Here is a 17,566-nt window from a genome sequence, read left to right as displayed (position 1 = left end):
AGTGGAGAAGAGTGAGGGACTCAGGGGAGCACCTTAAGTGGGCAAATATTTGCTTAGATTTTCATGTCCCTTTCTGCTGCTTAACTTTTTAAAAAGTCTCTTAAACTCTGTGACACTGCTGGCCTATAAGATTCTTTTGCCAGTTTGGTGTAGTGGTTAAGTGTGCAGACTCTTATTTGGGAGAACCAGGTTTGATTCCCCACTCCTCCACTTGCATCTCCTGGAATGACCTTGGGTCAGCCATAGCTCTGGCAGAGGTTGTCCTTGAAAGGGCAGCTGCTGTGAGAGTCTTCTCAGCCCCACCCACCTCACAGGGTGTTTGTTGTCGGGGAGGAAGGTAAAGGAGATTGTAGACCGCTCTGAGATTTGGAGTGGAGGGCGGGATATAAATCCATATCATCTTCTTGCTCTGTCAAACCTGAAGCTTGTTCTAAACCTAGGGACTGAAACTCAGTTCACAATATAGTACTGTGCAATCCTGTGCTGCTGTTTGGTTATATGATAGTTCAAGTGTATGTATGTGTTGAACTCCTTCTTAATAGATGACTTCTGGTGGAACTGAGAGCATCTTGATGGCTTGTAAAGGCTACAGGGACATGGCGTATGAAAAAGGAATCAAGTACCCAGAAATGTATGCTTCTATTTATTTTCTTCCTTTATATATATATAAAAAAAAGTATTTATTTTTTACCCCTTTATAGCATTCCCAGTTTTTTGGGGCAAGTTATCTTTGTCAGTCATCTCTTCCATCCAGTTACTACTCGGTTAAGCTTTCAAATGTTGCTAAGATGTATGTTGGAGGAAGTGGGTTCAAAAGCCTTTTAGAAACCTTTGCTTTATAATGTTTTGATTAATAATTATCATGGCTAGAATTTGCAGAGCTGCTGATGTACCTTCTGAGCCTTGCATCTGCTGAGCAGGATTTTTGCCCTTGCACAGACCACACACCCTGACCTGGATTGCCCAGGCTGGCCTGATCTCGCATCTCAGAAGTTAAGCAGGGTCAGCCCTGGCTAGTATTGGTTAGAGACCTCCATGGAAGACCAAGGTTGTGACGCGGAGACAGGCAATGGCAAACCACCTCTGCACGACTCCTGTCTTGAAAATCGTATGGGGTTGCCATAAGTCAGCTGTGACTTGACGGCACTTTCCACCACCACAGATAACATGTGCACTGCATGCAGTTTCAAAAATTCTTTGTCATGTGGAGTAGGTGGTTACTGTTTTGAGTGTGAGACTCTAAAGCACGTCTTTGAATGGATGTGCAGTTCTATAGATCCAGCACCATATTTTGAAGCTCTGAGTTATAATGGCATGTGTGCAACTATCTGTCCAAAAAAGACATACAGTTTTCCTGCGTTCCTCTCTGTTCCAGACCCCTGGAAAGAGCAAGGGGTCATGGGATCCATGTGGAGGAACAGCCATGTGGGTTAGTGGGCTGAAGGACAAGAAGATGAAATCTCTCCCTTTCCGCAGCAGAGCTGCACTTGTGGAAGAGAAAGGAGGACTGGCTTCTTACCTTTGTGATTCCTAGCCCTGCCCAGCTTGTAATCTTTCTGGGGATTGAAAGAGGCTGCAGAAATAGAGAGGAATGCAGAAAAACTCTGTGTTCCATGCATAGAGCAGTAGCATGCACATCACTGGTCTTCAGTGTTCAGCAAAAGTTTGGCCAGCGCATATTAAAGAAGTGTGATTATTACGTAGACTTCAAAGGTGTATAGCAGGAGTGGCCAATGATAGCTCTCCAGATGTTTTTTGCCTACAACTCCCATCAGTCCCAGCCATTGGCCATGCTGGCTGGGGCTGATGGGAGTTGTAGGCAAAAAAACATCTGGAGAACTACTGTTGGCCACCCCTGGTGTACAGCATTAAAATGGATTGATGACATCCTTCATCTAATTGTCGTGCGCTTTCCGTGTAAGCCCCATTCAAATGAGTTGTAATTACATATTTCCTTTGGCTTGTTTTCATGGCTACCTGAATAATTTACTTGTGAGGTTTACAAAACATATCATTTGTATCTGCTGTTTTGCCCCTAATTTTGATTCTTCTTTTCTGCTGCTGTTGAACCTTCAGAATAACCTTTGGCTTAAGCAGATGTTGTGGACTCTTATGCTGTACACCTTTGGGATTCCTCAAGTAAATGCTGGCAAGTTCGGTGCTGAGAGAATGGCTCTTGTTCTTAGTTTAAAATCAGAAAAGCTGGGGCTGCTGGCCTCTGATATAATACTGTTTTTTCCGTACATTGTGTGTTCCTTAATGGAGTTGAATACACTTTTCTTCGGCAAGCTACTCATAAGAAAGACAGTGAGTCAAGAGAGTTGAATGTTTCCAGAATGCTGTCCTTTCTAGTATTTTAACACTGGAGAAAGCAGTTATGGAAAGTAGTTCCTCTGGAGGCAGCTTGATTAAAGCTTCCACCACTGCCATCTCCTGGTAGCATAAATTGCATGTTTCTGCTCTTTTTGTGCCTTCAAGTCACAGCCGATTTATGGAGATCCCATGGGACTTTCAAGGCAAGAGCCGTTCAGAGTTGGTTTGCCCTTGCTTCCCTGTGCGCAGCGCTCCTGATATTCGTTGGAGGTCTCCCATCTAGTCACTAACCAAGGGGGATCCTGCTTAGCTTCTGAGATCTGATGCGATTACGCTAGCCTGGCCCATCCAGGTCAAGGCTGTTTTTCATTCGCTTGATTTAAATGCATAGCTGAATTATGGACCGAGGCAGATCAGAGGCAGACTTGAGGTGATGCCACTGTACATTTGTGAATACGACCATCTAGGTCAGCATTGTGTCATCAAGTGGCGGCACTTTGAGGTGGTGAAAGGTCTTCCCTGCCATCTGTTTAATGGAGATGCTCAGGACTGAGCTTGGGACCTTTTGCATTGCCAAGTGTTCATTCTGCTGCTGAGCCCTGTAGTTCTCTACAACCTCTGAACAAGCATTTCAACATAGAACAGCATATTCAGAGAGCTCCTTTAGACATGCTGAAAGATTCGTGCATGTCCTGCAGGGTTTTAGGAGAGATTTTAATCGGTCAGCCAACAGCAGCTCCTTCATGCAGCAGTTTTTTTTCAACTCAGTTGCTTTTCATACTCTGTGTGAAAAATCCTTGCTGAGCACATTGAATGAGTTTTCTACTAATTGCAACTGTAGGCTATAATGACATAGCAGTATATCAGCAAGGATGGAAAGTTGTATCTTTGTGTGTGTGTGTGGCTTAAACACACAAAACCAAAAAACCCCACAGAGGATCAGATTAGTTTTAAAACTGTCCGTCAGCTGAAGATGTAACCAAACTGCCCCATCTTCCTGGTGGTGTGTGTGTGTCCAGTAAATTGGGGAAGGGGCAGTAAGATGAGCATGGACTGTAAAGATCCGCAGATGTTTGCTGAGTTGCCTTGCTTCCATTTCTGTCTTTCAGCCTGGCGCCAGAGAGTGCCCATGCAGCTTTTGACAAAGCTGCTAATTATTTTGGGATGAAGATGGTGCACATTCCATTGACCAAGGATATGCAAGTAGATGTGAAGGTATCGCTCTAGTCTTTCCTGACATCTATTATTTACGTGCAGGATTGCGCCACTAGTAGTTTTGGTCTTGGTTAAAATATTAAACAGCATTAGTTTGAATGAGGACTGAACTAAAACATGTTTTTTTTTAAATTTTCTTTGAGTCATTACATGCTTTTGAATTTCTTGAAGTTCTGAGGACTGGTACATGGAGGATGTTGAGCAGCTAATAATGTTCTCAATTTATTCCTCCCTCCAGGCAATGAAGAGAGCTATTTCCAGGAACACAGCAATGCTAGTCTGCTCAGCACCCCAGTTCCCTCATGGGATCATAGACCCAATTGAGGAGGTGGCAGAGGTAATAGCACTTATCAGCAGTTTTCACGCACAATTGTTGTAGCGCTCCAGTGAAAGGGAAGCATAAGAACAGTTCTTGCAGTCCAAGAGATTGCATTCATATGGGATTACTGTTGCTGGTTACAGGAGGGAACATCATTAAGCATGCAGGATTTCTCCTCCCCCCCTTCCTGTAGATGAATAAAGAAAGCCCTGTTGAATGCTCACATCCAGTGCCCAGAAGCACAGAGAGCACATAGAGTACTTACAAAAACTGATGCTGTCTAAGGATGTCACCCTCCAGGTGGGACCTGGAGATACCCCAGATTTACATCTCAATTCCATTATACAGATATCAGTTCCCTGGAGAAAATGGCTGCTTTGGAGGGTGGAGTCTATGGCATTGTACCTCGCCAAGATCCCCGCCCTCCCCAGGCTCCATCCCCAAATCTCCAAGAGTTTCCCAGTCTGGACATGGCAACCTTCCCCTGCCCGCCAGTAGTCAGAGGGGACTTGGCAACCCTAGGCCTGATTCTGATGTAGCTGAACGCTGCTCCACGTCTAGTTGTGAGTGATTTGATATCACAATTTTGTGGGCTTACCACATGGCAGCTTTTCATTTATGCAATGACTCAAGCTTTAATAGACACCCTGCTGGAATTATGCTGCTCAGCTGTGGAGTGACATTTGAATGATTAAATTATGTCCCTGTCTGCTCGATCCTGGAGAGAGAATATTCTGGATCATTGTTAGACAACACTGTTTTAAGTAAGGGGTTAATATTTTAATGAGCAGTCTGGATAGCCTGGCAACCTGAGCTTACTGAAGCTTGGGTCGGCCGTGGTTAGTACTTGGATAGGGGGCTGCTAAGGAAGACTGAGGTTGCTACATAGAGGAAAGCATCTGCTTCCTTTCTTGCCTGGCACACCCCTAGGATTGGTGTTGCTGTGAGTTGTTTGCAACTTGATGGTACCTCCTCCTCCTGATCTTTTGCCACTGTTTTAGTCTGGAAACTGTTACTTTAAACAGTCAGCAGTCTGTGCTGGTCTTTGTTTTCATGCTGGGCTGGGTTTTTGTCCCCCCCCCCCTTAATAGTGGATTTTAATTAATCTCTTTTAATGTTTTGTTTTTCATTTCATATCCTGCCTTGGACAGGGTCCTGGAGAGGCAGTATAAAATTTCCCCTCTAACTAAATAAAATAATAAACAAGTGGCTGCAAGAAATGTCGGTGAATATTTGGATGTACAAATTCATTCACTGAATAAATAGGCTTAGGTAGGCAGCATGAGTACCAAAATTCAGCATTCAAGAAGGGAGCAATTGGGATTTTGTCAATGGCTACTCTGGGGAAAAAGAAAAACAATATGTCACTTGCAGATGGAATTTCTTGTGGATGAAATTGAACAGGAAACAACCCTTGATGGGTGGAGTCTCCTGAAGTCTCCCACTTGTAATTCCTGAAAAGTCTAGCAAAACCAGCTAGCAGCAGGTCTGTGTCGAAGTCTTGCAGTCTGCATATTGACATTATGCATATCCAAACCTTTGTGGAGAACATTTAGATTCTTTCAGGTGTATGATTTTATTGGTTCTTTGAGGCTGAGACTCAAGCTAGAAGTTAATTTGTATTGCTTTGGTTTAGTTTAAGATACTCAAGACCAGTTTTTGTTTTTAAATTTTTATATAGCTCGCAGTGAAATACAAGATTCCTTTCCACGTGGATGCCTGTCTAGGAGGGTTTCTCATTGTCTTTATGGAGAAGGCAGGTTTCCCTTTGAAACATCGGTTTGACTTCCGAGTAAAAGGTGTCACCAGCATTTCCGCAGATACCCACAAAGTGAGTGAAAATAAGTTTGATTTGAGCTGGATCAGACATACTTGCAGCGTTGGAATTCCTAATGTTAACCCTCTATGATATGAGAAGAGCTGGTGCTGTTAGTTCCCATGACACTAACTAAAACTCAGACATCGAAGATTACTTTCAGCCCTAAGCACAGGTTCTTGAAAACAAATTTCATTAAAATCAGGACAGCATGCTTACGATCTTGATGCAAAGTGAGCATACTGGCTGCACTAACATTTCCATGTAATTAAAAATGGGGAAAAATACAAAGACATGAACTGAACACCAGATATATTAATCTTCAGAATATAGATTGTTTGACACTGGGAGCACAAGTGAAACTTGAGCTTTAAGCGCATTGATGTATACACTTTATATTATGAAAGAGAAATTTTGTTGGCTTGAATCCAATATATTGTCTGCAGAAGGTGCTGAGAGTTTATTCACATTCTCCTGTGCTTCTGTAGTTCCTTCGAACTCCTGATTCCTGGGTTCACAGAATCTGTATGGAAGAATAGCCACAAAGGTTGTAGGGGCTTCAGTGAAGATGGGAAAGTGGGCAACATAATGTAATCCATCCAGATGAAGTCGGCTTTCCGAGGGTCTGTAAGGACTGCAGGAGCAGACTGGAATGTGGGAGCGCTCTGTGTACCAAGAGCACTTGGTTGGATACAAGACAATATTTCATAATGTACTGCCTGGCACATTAAGGCATTTGTCTGGGAATTTTTATGTCAGCCTCTTATATTGCAATCTGAACTGCCTGTCATCTTCACAGTATGGCTATGCTCCGAAGGGCTCCTCAGTGATAATGTACAGCGAGAAGAAATACCGGTACTACCAGTTTTTCGTGTCTACTGACTGGCAAGGAGGAATCTACGCCTCCCCTGCTATGGCTGGCTCCAGGCCTGGTGGCATCATTGCAGGTTGCTGGGCAACTATGATGCTCTTGGGAGAAGATGGCTACGTGGAAGCCACCAGGAAGATAATTTCAACGGCTCGGTTCATTGAATCAGAGTATGTAGAAGGCCTTCTCCTCCTCTTCTCCTCCCAAAACAAAGACAGACAAGCCAGCCCTTCAGCTCTTTTGTTATTTTGTAGCTGTTTTGCTGTAGGACCCAGATGCTGCAGATGTCACAAACATATTATTGTAGGCTAATCTGCATTCATATTAGCCACTAAGGCATTGGATTGGAAGTGAGTAAGGTGCCCCCCCCAGCTGAGAGAAATGGTCTTTTCCTTCCCACTTTGGCCTTTTCCCTCTGTTATTCTCTTGGCTTTTTATAGCATTCATAAACCGTTGTATCATGATGACAGCCTGTCTAGTCCCTCAAGAGCAAGTGCTGGCAGTGATGCTATCTGGGGAGAGAAGGACATCCATTCACATTCAGTGGTTATAAATGACGTAGGCAAATGAATCTTCCAAATGTCAGAATTTAAAATATTCTTCCTGGTCCCCATTTAATTACTCACGCTGTGTCTTCTGCCTTGGAAACAAACCACTCTCATAGTGGTGTTGCTAGACTGATTAACCCAAATCTTCAAACCCCTTCCAACCTTCCCAGCAATTAACACAGAACAATGGTCACATTCAACAGCCAGTTTCCTTATCACTACCCTTCCAGGAAGCCCCACCAAACAATGGGCACATCCACAAACCAATTGCCCTTTCATCACACCCCCTCCAGCCTACAAATAGCAGCTCTCCAGCAGCCCTGGCCCCACTCAATGCACAGCAGCCAAGAAAGTCTGAGCGCCTGCTCCGGCTGCAACGCCACTGAGGATGTTCTCCGTAGCTGAGAACAAAACGTCTGAAAGGAAAACTTTCTCCAGTAGAACACGGCACTTGATCCCGAAAGATTCTACAAACCCTAATAACCCAAATCTGTTTGGGATTGCTAGTTCTAAGTCATGGTACTGAGATGGTCTTTTCAAGCCTTTTTTGGTTTTGCGAGAAGACAGTCTTTTGGTAAATATAAATGTGTTGGGACTTCCTTTGGTATATATGGAGGCATTTTGTTCCACAAGACCTCATCCTGGAGGATCCTGATGAGCAAACATTCAAAGCCTTTAGATGTAGGCACAGATGCCGAACTGCTGAGATTACTGAATGGGCTGGTTTTGGAAATCTGTCACCCACCCAGAGCCATCCTGTTCCCTCACTAGTGCACTCCTTTAAGGAAGGATTTGAGGTGCTCAAAAGGGAGAGAACCTAGCCATATGAATAAAATGCATTGCAAAGCATGGTCTGTTTTGGCTTCTAAAGATTAGTTACCAAAATTAAACATGAGTGACAGATATGGAGAGAAAGAGAACTTGTGCATGCTTTCTGTGTTGCTGTTTTTTTTGGCAGTATAAAATTATAACATGAACCATACCATTTAAATTTTTTTTGTTAAGGTTGCGGAAAATCGACCACATCTATGTTGCTGGAAAGCCTGAGGTTTCAGTGATCGCTCTTGGGTCTGACACGTTTGACATATTTCAGTTGACAAATATGTTATCATCTAAAGGATGGAATTTATGTGCACTGCAGTACCCCTCAGGGTGAGTTCACTGTGATCCTAAATGTGGTCGATGACCAACATTCGGGGGGGGGGGGAGCAGAAGCAGTTGTTGAGGAGCACCTTCCATCTGTTGACACTTGTACTGCTGTATTGTGATATATACATTTGTTTTTTGAAGATTCTAATTTTACAAAATATCAGAGAGGAAAGTGTCCATCTTAAGTAGCCTTCAGAAGGTGTGCTCTGCTGCAGAAATGGACGGCTGTTGCCTTGTGGGCTGGATCCAGTCTCTGCTAACTGCTTTATCTGGACTCCAGCGGGACCAAAAAAATTTAATTAAAATAAGTATTTAAAAGTTTGTCTACAACTTTGTCTAGAAAGGGAAGGAACATTGTATTCCAAAAGAGAAGGAGAGAAGATGATTTGATGAATCCATGTTTTAATATATCTCTTTTTGGCCTTATTTATATATGTCCATGGTGCTACTTGAAAGATATCCAATAGATTTAATGAAAATCTTACTGCATTGATGTCCCATGTGCCTTATGGGGAAGACATAGGAGTTCTGTGAAACAAACTTTTTGAGGGAAACTTTTTTGGAAGCACATTTGTTCCTCAGGTCCTCATCCCTGTGAGTGGCTTCATGCTGCCAAGGCACAGTCACACTTCCCACAATTGAGAGTGCCTGAGGTAGGGCCAGCCTGACCCACTTGCGAAGTTAGAGCATGGTGTGGTGAAAAAGCAGGCTTTCAGATCACTGTTGGGAGAGTGCCTCCACTCCCCCCCCCCCCAAATACAGGTGTTCCCTTGGCTGTACTGCTTCCCTTTTATCAGTTTCAGAAAAGGCAGGGATAAAACTGAGCTGTGATGGGGAGTGTGCTACAGTGCGTGCCCATGGAAGATGTTAAATGTTTTAATGTAAATTCTGCACATTTACAGCAATTAAAGATCTATATTTCAGTTTCTAATGAAGTATTTTGAGGCTACTGTTGGTGCATGTGACTGTTCCTTTTAGTCGCACAAAATATATACTTTCCTTTTTACCCACTTCATTTTTAAGCTATACCTCTCCTTTCTTGTGGTCAGAACAAGGTTCAGAGGCAGGGATGCCATTCCACGCTGCCCCCAACCCCAACTGCTGTTAGATCTAGTTTCATGAACTTTGACAGTGTAGGACTTTGAGAGCATAGAGGAGAAGGTCTGCCAAGCCCTCGAAGTGTCAGGAAATGCACCATTTCTCTAAGCACCTGGCTTACTTATGCAAAACCTGCACTTCTAGTACTCAGTGCCAGGACTTAACACAGCTGCTCACCAGAATCACCTCTGATGACCAGTTTATAAGAGGAACCTCATTAAACCGGTTTCTGCAATCATCCCCAGTTAAATCTGCATCCTTGTAGGATCTCTGTTTTCAGATTATTGGCATTTGTGGTTGAAGACAAAATGTTTGAAATCAGTGAGCTAAAATGATACTGTGGTGCGTTTCATTCTTTTAAACAAGTCACTCATGCACATGCTGCTTTTAAGAGGCACTGCGAGGAAACCTTGTTATGAATGCTCTGTGCTGCAAGGAGCTATTAGCAAATTATCCCTCTCTAGATGCTTAAAGTAGGAAAGACGAAGCCCAAGCAGCTTGTGTTACACCTACATAATGCAGCATCCGGCATTTGTGTGGCTGTCAAATATAATCTGAGAATTCCATATGCACTTTTGATGTATTGAATGGTGGGCAAACAAAGCAACCCCCCCCCCCCCCCGAAAAAAATCCTTTACAGGCTCTCCAGAGATTTTCTAAACAAAAAGTTTATTAAAAAGCTAACATACATTCTCTCGTGCCATCTCTTCCCTAGTCTCCATATTGCCCTGACATTATTGCACACAAAACCTGGTGTGGCAGAACAACTCTTGAAGGATATCCGAGAGGCCGTCTCTGAGATCATGAAGGACCCTAAAGCCAAAACCACTGGCGTGGTAAGGCAGTTTAGAGGGGAAGTTTGGATTTAATTTAGAGTGAAATACAGTTACTTCGGATGAAAAGCTAAACTTATATTTTGTGTTTGAATTTATAGGGGGCGATCTATGGCCTGGCACAAACCATCCCAGACAGAAGCATAATCACAGACATTTCTCATGTCTACTTGGACTCCCTGTACAGCACTGGGTCCCATACTTCTGCTGACAAGCTCCTGAATGGGTCTCCAGACCACCACTGATTCTTCAGTAACTTGTGCCTTCCAACTAGCAGGTGGTATTCTAAAGATTTCCAAGGAATGATAATGTCTTCTAGTAGCTGTTCTTCCTGCGAGTGCAGGGCATCTGGCAGCTCAGTGACGTCCCTCTGAAAGTGGCACAGACTTCGTATGAGATTTTTTGAGGGGGCTATTTGTTGTGAATTTTCACAACTAACTAGTAGAAATGTAATACTAATTTTGTATTTTTCAGGTTAGTGCACACTGCCATAGATCTGAAAGAAATAGCCAAATTTATGGCTAATTCATAGTCCCTTGTAACTCAGGTGTGTGTTTGAAAACTTCTCATTCCCTGCCGCTGTTCCTTTTTAATTGCTCCTGTACTTCATTCTCTCTCCTGCGTTTTATGTGTTGCAATGTTGTATGGTCAACTATTGAGAAACTTTCCTTCCCAGAGTGAAGGCAAAAAGAAGAGGAATGTTCTTTTCAGATCACCATGTGGAAGGAATACTTTGTTCTCTCACTGGTTCACTGTCAAGTGTCTACCCCTATAGCCTTGCTGCTTTCTCTGTAGTTTTTTGCAATACCACCTTGTAGAGCTGAGCATATCTTTGGCGCGGTTGAGAGCAAAACGGTTATTCATTCCCTAGTATGCAATCTGAAGAGTTTGCACTAACTGAAGATGCTGCAGGCAGCATACTTGTAAAGCTAATTTGGATTCCTGGGGGCCAGCATCATATTTTGCCCAGATATTAGAGCAGAATCCAGTTTTGTAAGGGGAGGTTTTGGATAAGCATGGCACAAAAATTAACTTTCTATATCTGTCACTTTGAATGCAAAATGATCACCTTTTACGTTGCAGTGGTCTCTTATGTTTTTTGTGCTCACTGTTCATATGTTTTCAAAGGGGACTCACAGGTTTGCCTTAATGCTGATAGCAGTCCTTCTGGGATGCCAAAGATCAGTTGTTGACTGATAAAACTTCTTGATGGTACTACCCTGAAAATAACTTCAGTGGCAGATTAGCCTCAGGTACAATACACTCCATCCAGTGTTGGCTCAGCTGAACCTCTTCATAGGATTCCACCGATATCCCCCTCCCTCTTTCATTGTAATCATTTAATTCTAGCCCTTTTAGTTTGCAGCTGGTTTCCTAGAAAGAAAGTAAGACTTTAGCTTCCCCTCCTCTCCCAAGTATTGATTAAGAGTGTAGTTTCTGGACACCACTAGATCTGTACCTTATGAAAGGTAGACCCCTAGAAGTAAAGGAGGCATGCTGGATGGGTTCATGACGGGTGATTCACCACTCTAAATTTAGTATAACATTTTGAACATCCTGAATGTAAAGCAACTGGAAGGCTATTGTTTGAGTGAAAACTGAAACCTAATTTTCAAAAGGGAACCACTGTCACTGTATCTTCTGTACAGTTGATCGAAGTCAAGTGTACAAGTGTTTCTGTCTTCTGGCAAAACTCTGTATTGAGCTTTCTTGTCAAAGGAGAGTCACAAACTCTATTCAGATTTTATTTAAAGAAAACTTCACAACAGACACTGTGTCTTTAGCTTTTATTTATGTAACTCTGCAACTGTTCCCTTGACTGGGTGCTGATGTAACATCGCTTGAACAACTACAGACTACAATGTTGTTACATAATTACTTCACACAAGATGTTTTTTCAAAGGTAAAAAATGTAAAAGCTTGGGCAAAACCGTTCAGTATGGATTCCTTAACCAAGGCAACTGTGGTGGGTATAGTCAAGGGTGAGTTTTATAGCTGAGAAGAAACAACAATACTGATACTGGGTTAACAAATGTTTAGATCAACATCATTTGTTCAGACAGTCCATTTGGCAAGATGCTCTTCAGACACAAGAGAGGGCGTGTGTGTGTGTGGGGGGGGGCTCCTCGATTCAAGCTCATGGATTTGTAGTTAAGACAGAGAACCTGCAACTTGCTCTATATAACTGGCCAGGTTAATGTCCCGTTCAGATAAGCCTGCACACTCATGGGTACTTAAGGTTATATGAACCTGCAATAATACAAAAAAAAAAAAAACCTGGTTAGACTACATTTTCCACTTCAGTCTTTACTGAGATCAATCAGGTTTGCAGCAAGGTTGCTGTTAACACCCCCCCTCCCCCAAAGCATTCATCTTTTTATCTGTACAAACAGGTAGTTGTTTGGGCATGACAAGGATCAAGAGACTGGCTCAGTTTGATTCTAGGAGAGTTCCAGGCAACACTGAAACACTATTAGCAATTCTCCTTTGAAGAGACTGGCAGACCATATTGTACTGCAGCCAGGGTGTCAAACAGCCAGTAGCCCTTCCTCCTTCACAATGTGCAGTCTTCACCTTGGAAAAGGGACTGGAGGAAGCACTCCCCTCCCCACTTGTTTTACCCCCCCCCCCCGCTTGATTCTAGCCCTGTGCCTGCCAGCTGATAAAGTATAAAAACAGCTGGTGGGTGGGAGTGGTTGAGAAGCAGGTGGCATAGGAAGCTACCTGCTTCTCAAACACGATGCAAGGCAAAGCATTCCTGCTTTTTGAGGCCCGTGAATGCTGAATGCATTTCATACTTGTAAGCCAATACTCCCTGTAAGCTGTGAAGTCTTGTGAGCAAAATTCTACTTTGTGACCGACTGCCATTCAACTTGGGAGCTACAGCATAAATTTGCTTGCTCTGGGACCATTTTTTCCTCCGCTTAGAGGGAACACTGGCGTAAACAGTTTTACTCTTGCAACTGGGGTAGTCATTTAATGTACTCCGTGTGAGCTGTAACCAGATTTTTGTCTCTTACCTTGTTGTAAACATTGAACCATTCAGGGTGATGGTCCAGTTTCTCTGCCTGGAGAGCTACTCTGGTCATGAATCCAAAAGCCTGCCAATGGTACAAGGTAAGTTAGGAAGACCCTTGTCATGAATTTCTCTTAGAGAAGGACTCAGCCCTAAACTGACCCTGGAACACTTATCTATTTCCCCTCCCATGTGAAAGGAGCCTGGGGTGCACCACTAAACTCCTGATGCCCAGAGGGAGTGTTTGATAACTTACCCTGCAGGTGCAGCATATGGGTTCCAACCATATTTGTGTGCAAGTTGTGAAGGGTTTCAAACTGTTGATATAGTAAGTACCATAGAATACCATTGCATAACTAAATCAAACTCCCAAGGTCTCAAGTGGCATGCACAGGACCATGCTACTTTGAAGAGTTAGAACATGGAATGCAAACGCCAATGATTTGCCGTTGATCTCTGTAGGACCTGGATTGTACCCTAGTCTAATAAGGTGAAGCTGTTTCCAGGCTGACAGAAAACAGCTACGGCATCCAAGCAGTGTTCTAAAGATCCTAAGCGCTGCTGTTAGCTGTAACCCCAGTTACTCGTTACGGTCACATGTTGAAATGGTTTTCTTTGATCATCTTCCTGTGCACGAGTTGCACTGCACACTTCTCCCCTCATCCCATGTTGTTGCTACTTTGTACTCTTGCCAAGCCCTTGACATCTGTACTAATAGCTAACTGTCTAAGAGTTTTCAGAGGAGGGGGGAAAAGGGGGGGGGGGAATAAAGAATGTGGTTACTCGATTGAAGTCCTTGAAATGGAACTCTTTGTAAATGGCATCTCTGCCTTCCACCTCATTCCATCCCACAGCTCTGAGATTTGGCAGCAACTGTTCTCTCTCTTCACCGCTTAGTCTGTGGGCTTTTCCTGCCTAGGAGAGGGAAAAAAGGAGCCACTGTGATCGAGGAGACATGAGCGCTCAGTTTAAATTGGATGACATGGAACATGCACTCGCAGTATAAACCTGGACTGTGATTTCAGCAAAATCACATATCTGCTCTAATTGAGAAATATCAGGGTTTAAAGTTAGATCTGATGACTGATTTGGGTGTGGTGTGTGTGTGGCAGCAATGCTCAGTCGGAGAGCGCATGCTTTGTAGCTGAAGTTTTTGGATTCACCTGTCAACCACAAAGATCAGGTACCAGCTGATGGGAAAAGGCCTGACAACATTTGGATCAGTTGATGGACTCTGTATAATTCAGCTTCATATTGCCATGTCAGCTGCACAAAGTGGCATGTTTGTAGAACTCAACCCACGCATCATTCTTGTTATTGACGCTTAGACAACGTTAGAGCTTAATCCAATGGGTCAGAAATCAGATTAACATGGTAGCTGGAGCCTTCAGCTAGCTGGCATCTGTTTCTATGAATGGAAAATCTTTCCTGTTAGCCAGTTTATTATTTAGTTAATGGTTAGTTTGTTCAATCCTGCTTGGGAAAGACTGTCCGCAACTTGAAATGTGACAGCTGTTCTCAGCATTTTCCATATTACATCTGAGAACTTTTAAATCTTTCTTTGAAGGATCACAGCTTTTAATATTTTGCGTGTCTATCTTTGATTTGGAAGAGGGTGGGGAATAAGAACAGTGACATACTATTTACAAGTACAGTATTGCATAAAACAAAGTTTGAATCCAGTGGCACCCTTTATGTCCAATTCTTAATTTGGTGGTGGGGGGGGAGAGACTTGGTCTTAAAGATGCCACTGGACTCAAACTTCGTTCTGTTGCTTTAGATCAACATGGCTACCCACCTGAATGGTGTTTGCATAGATAGCCTTAAGAAGCTGTTAGCAAGTGGCTCCTGCTTCCACACAACTCTTTCCAAACTATGTTTAAGATATTTATATCCACATGGATCTCTCAGGCAGCTAATCGAAAGCCACAATTAAGCCTGCACTTTCCTCCCTCTCTAGCAATTAACTGCAGGAAATCCGCTACACCATGTATCAATCAGCCTGTTCCCAACGCCTTCTGAGACAAGTTTAACTTGAAGCCTTAAAGAAGGCCAAGGAGGAGGACTGCAGATGTTACAAACACCTTAAAACCTCTAGTGCTCTCTCGTCCAAAAGAAAGCAAACCTGTTAGCCCTGCAGCATCTCACTGGCCAGGGAGGTGCCCACAGTGTACCTTTGTGGGCGATAAAGTCAATCAGTTCATTTCTGAACCATGTTCTTTGCCTCAGAAGCTCAAGAATGGGCTCCCCATTCCCCCCATTTTAAGCCCCTGGACTTTTCATTGCAGTGGCAGCCAAAGTTGAGCTCCCTTCAGTGAAGAGCAGAGACACAGGCCTGTTGCTGTTCAGCACAAAAAAAAGACCAGCCCTTGTGGAGAGATCACTTGATAAGCTTGTTCAGAGTATCCTAGCAACAGGGCTAGGGGAGGGAAGGTGGCAAGCCGGCTCACTGGGAGGCCATCAGCATGGCCACAGTCCCATCCCCTCAGAACAGCACTGCTCGAGGGACAGTCAGGAGACAGAAAGAAAGGGCTTTTCTTGGATCACAGGCAGTGGCTATTTGACCTTTTACCTGCTCAAGATAAGAGTGTGTACACCACTGTGAGGACGCCTCTCAATTTATCAAGGCTTCTCCCAGGTAAAAACCCAGCAATACAGTGGCATGGCAACACACCCCTCAGTTGGCCTTGATCATGACAAAACAAGAGATAAAATAGTAATGATGAAAGAAGTACATTGATTTTCATTCCTCTTTCCCACTGGCAGGAATGAGCTCCACCTCTTCTTATGGGTTACACAAAGCAGCACCTGTTTCAGGACAGCCGTACATTCATCACCTGAATTGGGCTTTAAAACAGCAAGCTTTAATCTCTACTATTTCAACAGGACTCCATCCCTTTCAAGCATAGTCTTCCTACACCTCAGTTTGCACTCCAGACTGTCTGGTCTGCTGCTGCTCAGTAGTCTTGTATAAAACGAAGGTTCCCAGTGGTTACTATAATCCCTGCTCCCGTTACTGTTTTAATTATTTGAGGGAGTGGGTGTTTATGTAGGATTCCTTCCACCCAGGGAAAGCAATTCTTCTCAGATGCTTCCTATGATCTTTTAAAGCCGCATGCATCTTATTGCAGTGGGCCAGCAACAGCTGGATGGGTGACGTCAACCGTGTTGCTTTTTAACCCTATGAAGCCCAGTATAAACAAACATGGAAATCAGCTCAGGTAGAAGTTTCTTTACCTTCCCGCCCCAAGCTCAAAAAAGCAATTCCAGGCTTTTAACTTGGCTTTTATTATCCCAACACTAAATACACCCTCCAAAACCACCCCCTCTACATCCACATCCGTAACTGAAGTTGTTTGCTTCAAGCATCCTGAGTGACTTTCCCACAGTCTTGTTTTAGCCTTGGCAGATCCTGCTAGTCCAAGCACAGAAACCCTGGAAGGCTTTCAGGCAGATCTGAGTCCAGCCGATTGCAGAATCCAAGCTCCCATCCTTACATGATTGATGCGATTTTAATGCGGGGAGGTGTGATTATTGCAACCTGTAATTTACAGGATGCACCACGGATCATGAAAGAGCATCGCTATTTACAACAGAGACCAGAGCGTACCAACAATCAGCTCCTTCCCCACCCCCACGCCGAAAGTTAACCGCTCACACTTTACAAACAAGTCCTCCAGGGAGCAAACAGCGCGCTTAACTTGGGTTTACTCATTAACCGGTGTGTTCGTCTCGCTGGAGCAGCTGCCAGCCCCGCTGCCTCTGCGTGCGCCAGGCAGCTTCAAGGATTTACTGTATAAAAACTTCCACCAAGCAACCCGTAGTAACGAAGCCTCGCCTTACTTACCATGCCTGCAACCAGCGATGTAGCCCCACCTTGGGTGCGCAAGCAACAGGCGCCCGCCTCTCGCCACCCCCTCGCTTTATGCCCCAGCGTGATTCTTGCGTTAGCGGAAGAGGGCGCGGCCATAGCTGGAAAGTGGGCCACAAAGCGGTTCTCGCCTCTAAGGATTAGCCAATGCCGTGCAAACGGGTGGGACTGCGAGAGGATAAATACTCCGTGACAGCTTTCCTCTTCTTTGATGTTACTAGAAGCATCCAGGCGGGCAGCAGTGTCGATCTGAAGCAGTTGAACAAAGCAGGAGTCACGGTGCACCTTTAAGACCAACCAATTTTTATTGAGAACGTAAGCTTACGTTCTCAATAAAAATTGGTTGGTCTTGAAGGTGCAACGTTACTAGAAGGAGGTGTGTGTGTGTGTGTTGCGTGCCGGCGATTTGGGTAGGAATAATAGAGCATTGTGATTAAAGGAACAGAGTAAAAGCAGCAGGCCGGAACGGGCATAAAACAAGGTAGACAGTCACAAAAAATACTGCCATGCATCACAGACA

The 17,566-nt window shown here is 43.9% G+C and overlaps 2 protein-coding genes across 2 annotated transcripts in view; one reads left to right on the top strand and one right to left on the bottom strand.

Moving 5' to 3' along the window:
• SGPL1 (sphingosine-1-phosphate lyase 1) overlaps positions 1-11,927 on the top strand; it is a 57,834-nt gene extending 45,907 nt beyond the window's left edge. The window contains exons 7-14 of the mRNA XM_060241183.1: positions 543-631; positions 3,423-3,528; positions 3,767-3,865; positions 5,529-5,678; positions 6,463-6,701; positions 8,085-8,231; positions 10,042-10,162; positions 10,261-11,927. Of these exons, the coding sequence (XP_060097166.1) occupies positions 543-631; positions 3,423-3,528; positions 3,767-3,865; positions 5,529-5,678; positions 6,463-6,701; positions 8,085-8,231; positions 10,042-10,162; positions 10,261-10,404 (1,095 nt within the window). The 3' untranslated portion in view covers positions 10,405-11,927. The remainder of the gene's footprint in view (positions 1-542; positions 632-3,422; positions 3,529-3,766; positions 3,866-5,528; positions 5,679-6,462; positions 6,702-8,084; positions 8,232-10,041; positions 10,163-10,260) is intronic.
• A 4-nt stretch (positions 11,928-11,931) lies between these two features.
• On the bottom strand, positions 11,932-17,321 carry PCBD1 (pterin-4 alpha-carbinolamine dehydratase 1). The gene is made up of 4 exons (XM_060241186.1): positions 17,023-17,321; positions 13,959-14,090; positions 13,180-13,260; positions 11,932-12,409 (listed from the first exon to the last, which is right to left on the bottom strand). Exons 1-4 carry the CDS (start codon positions 17,143-17,145, stop codon positions 12,311-12,313), a joined length of 435 nt encoding a protein of 144 aa, XP_060097169.1. The 5' UTR covers positions 17,146-17,321; the 3' UTR covers positions 11,932-12,310.
• Between the last annotated feature and the right edge of the window lie 245 nt (positions 17,322-17,566).

This window comes from Heteronotia binoei, chromosome 6 (genome assembly GCF_032191835.1).
Source record: "Heteronotia binoei isolate CCM8104 ecotype False Entrance Well chromosome 6, APGP_CSIRO_Hbin_v1, whole genome shotgun sequence".
Lineage (NCBI taxonomy): Eukaryota > Metazoa > Chordata > Lepidosauria > Squamata > Gekkonidae > Heteronotia > Heteronotia binoei.
This window is presented reverse-complemented; position numbering and strand designations above follow the sequence as displayed.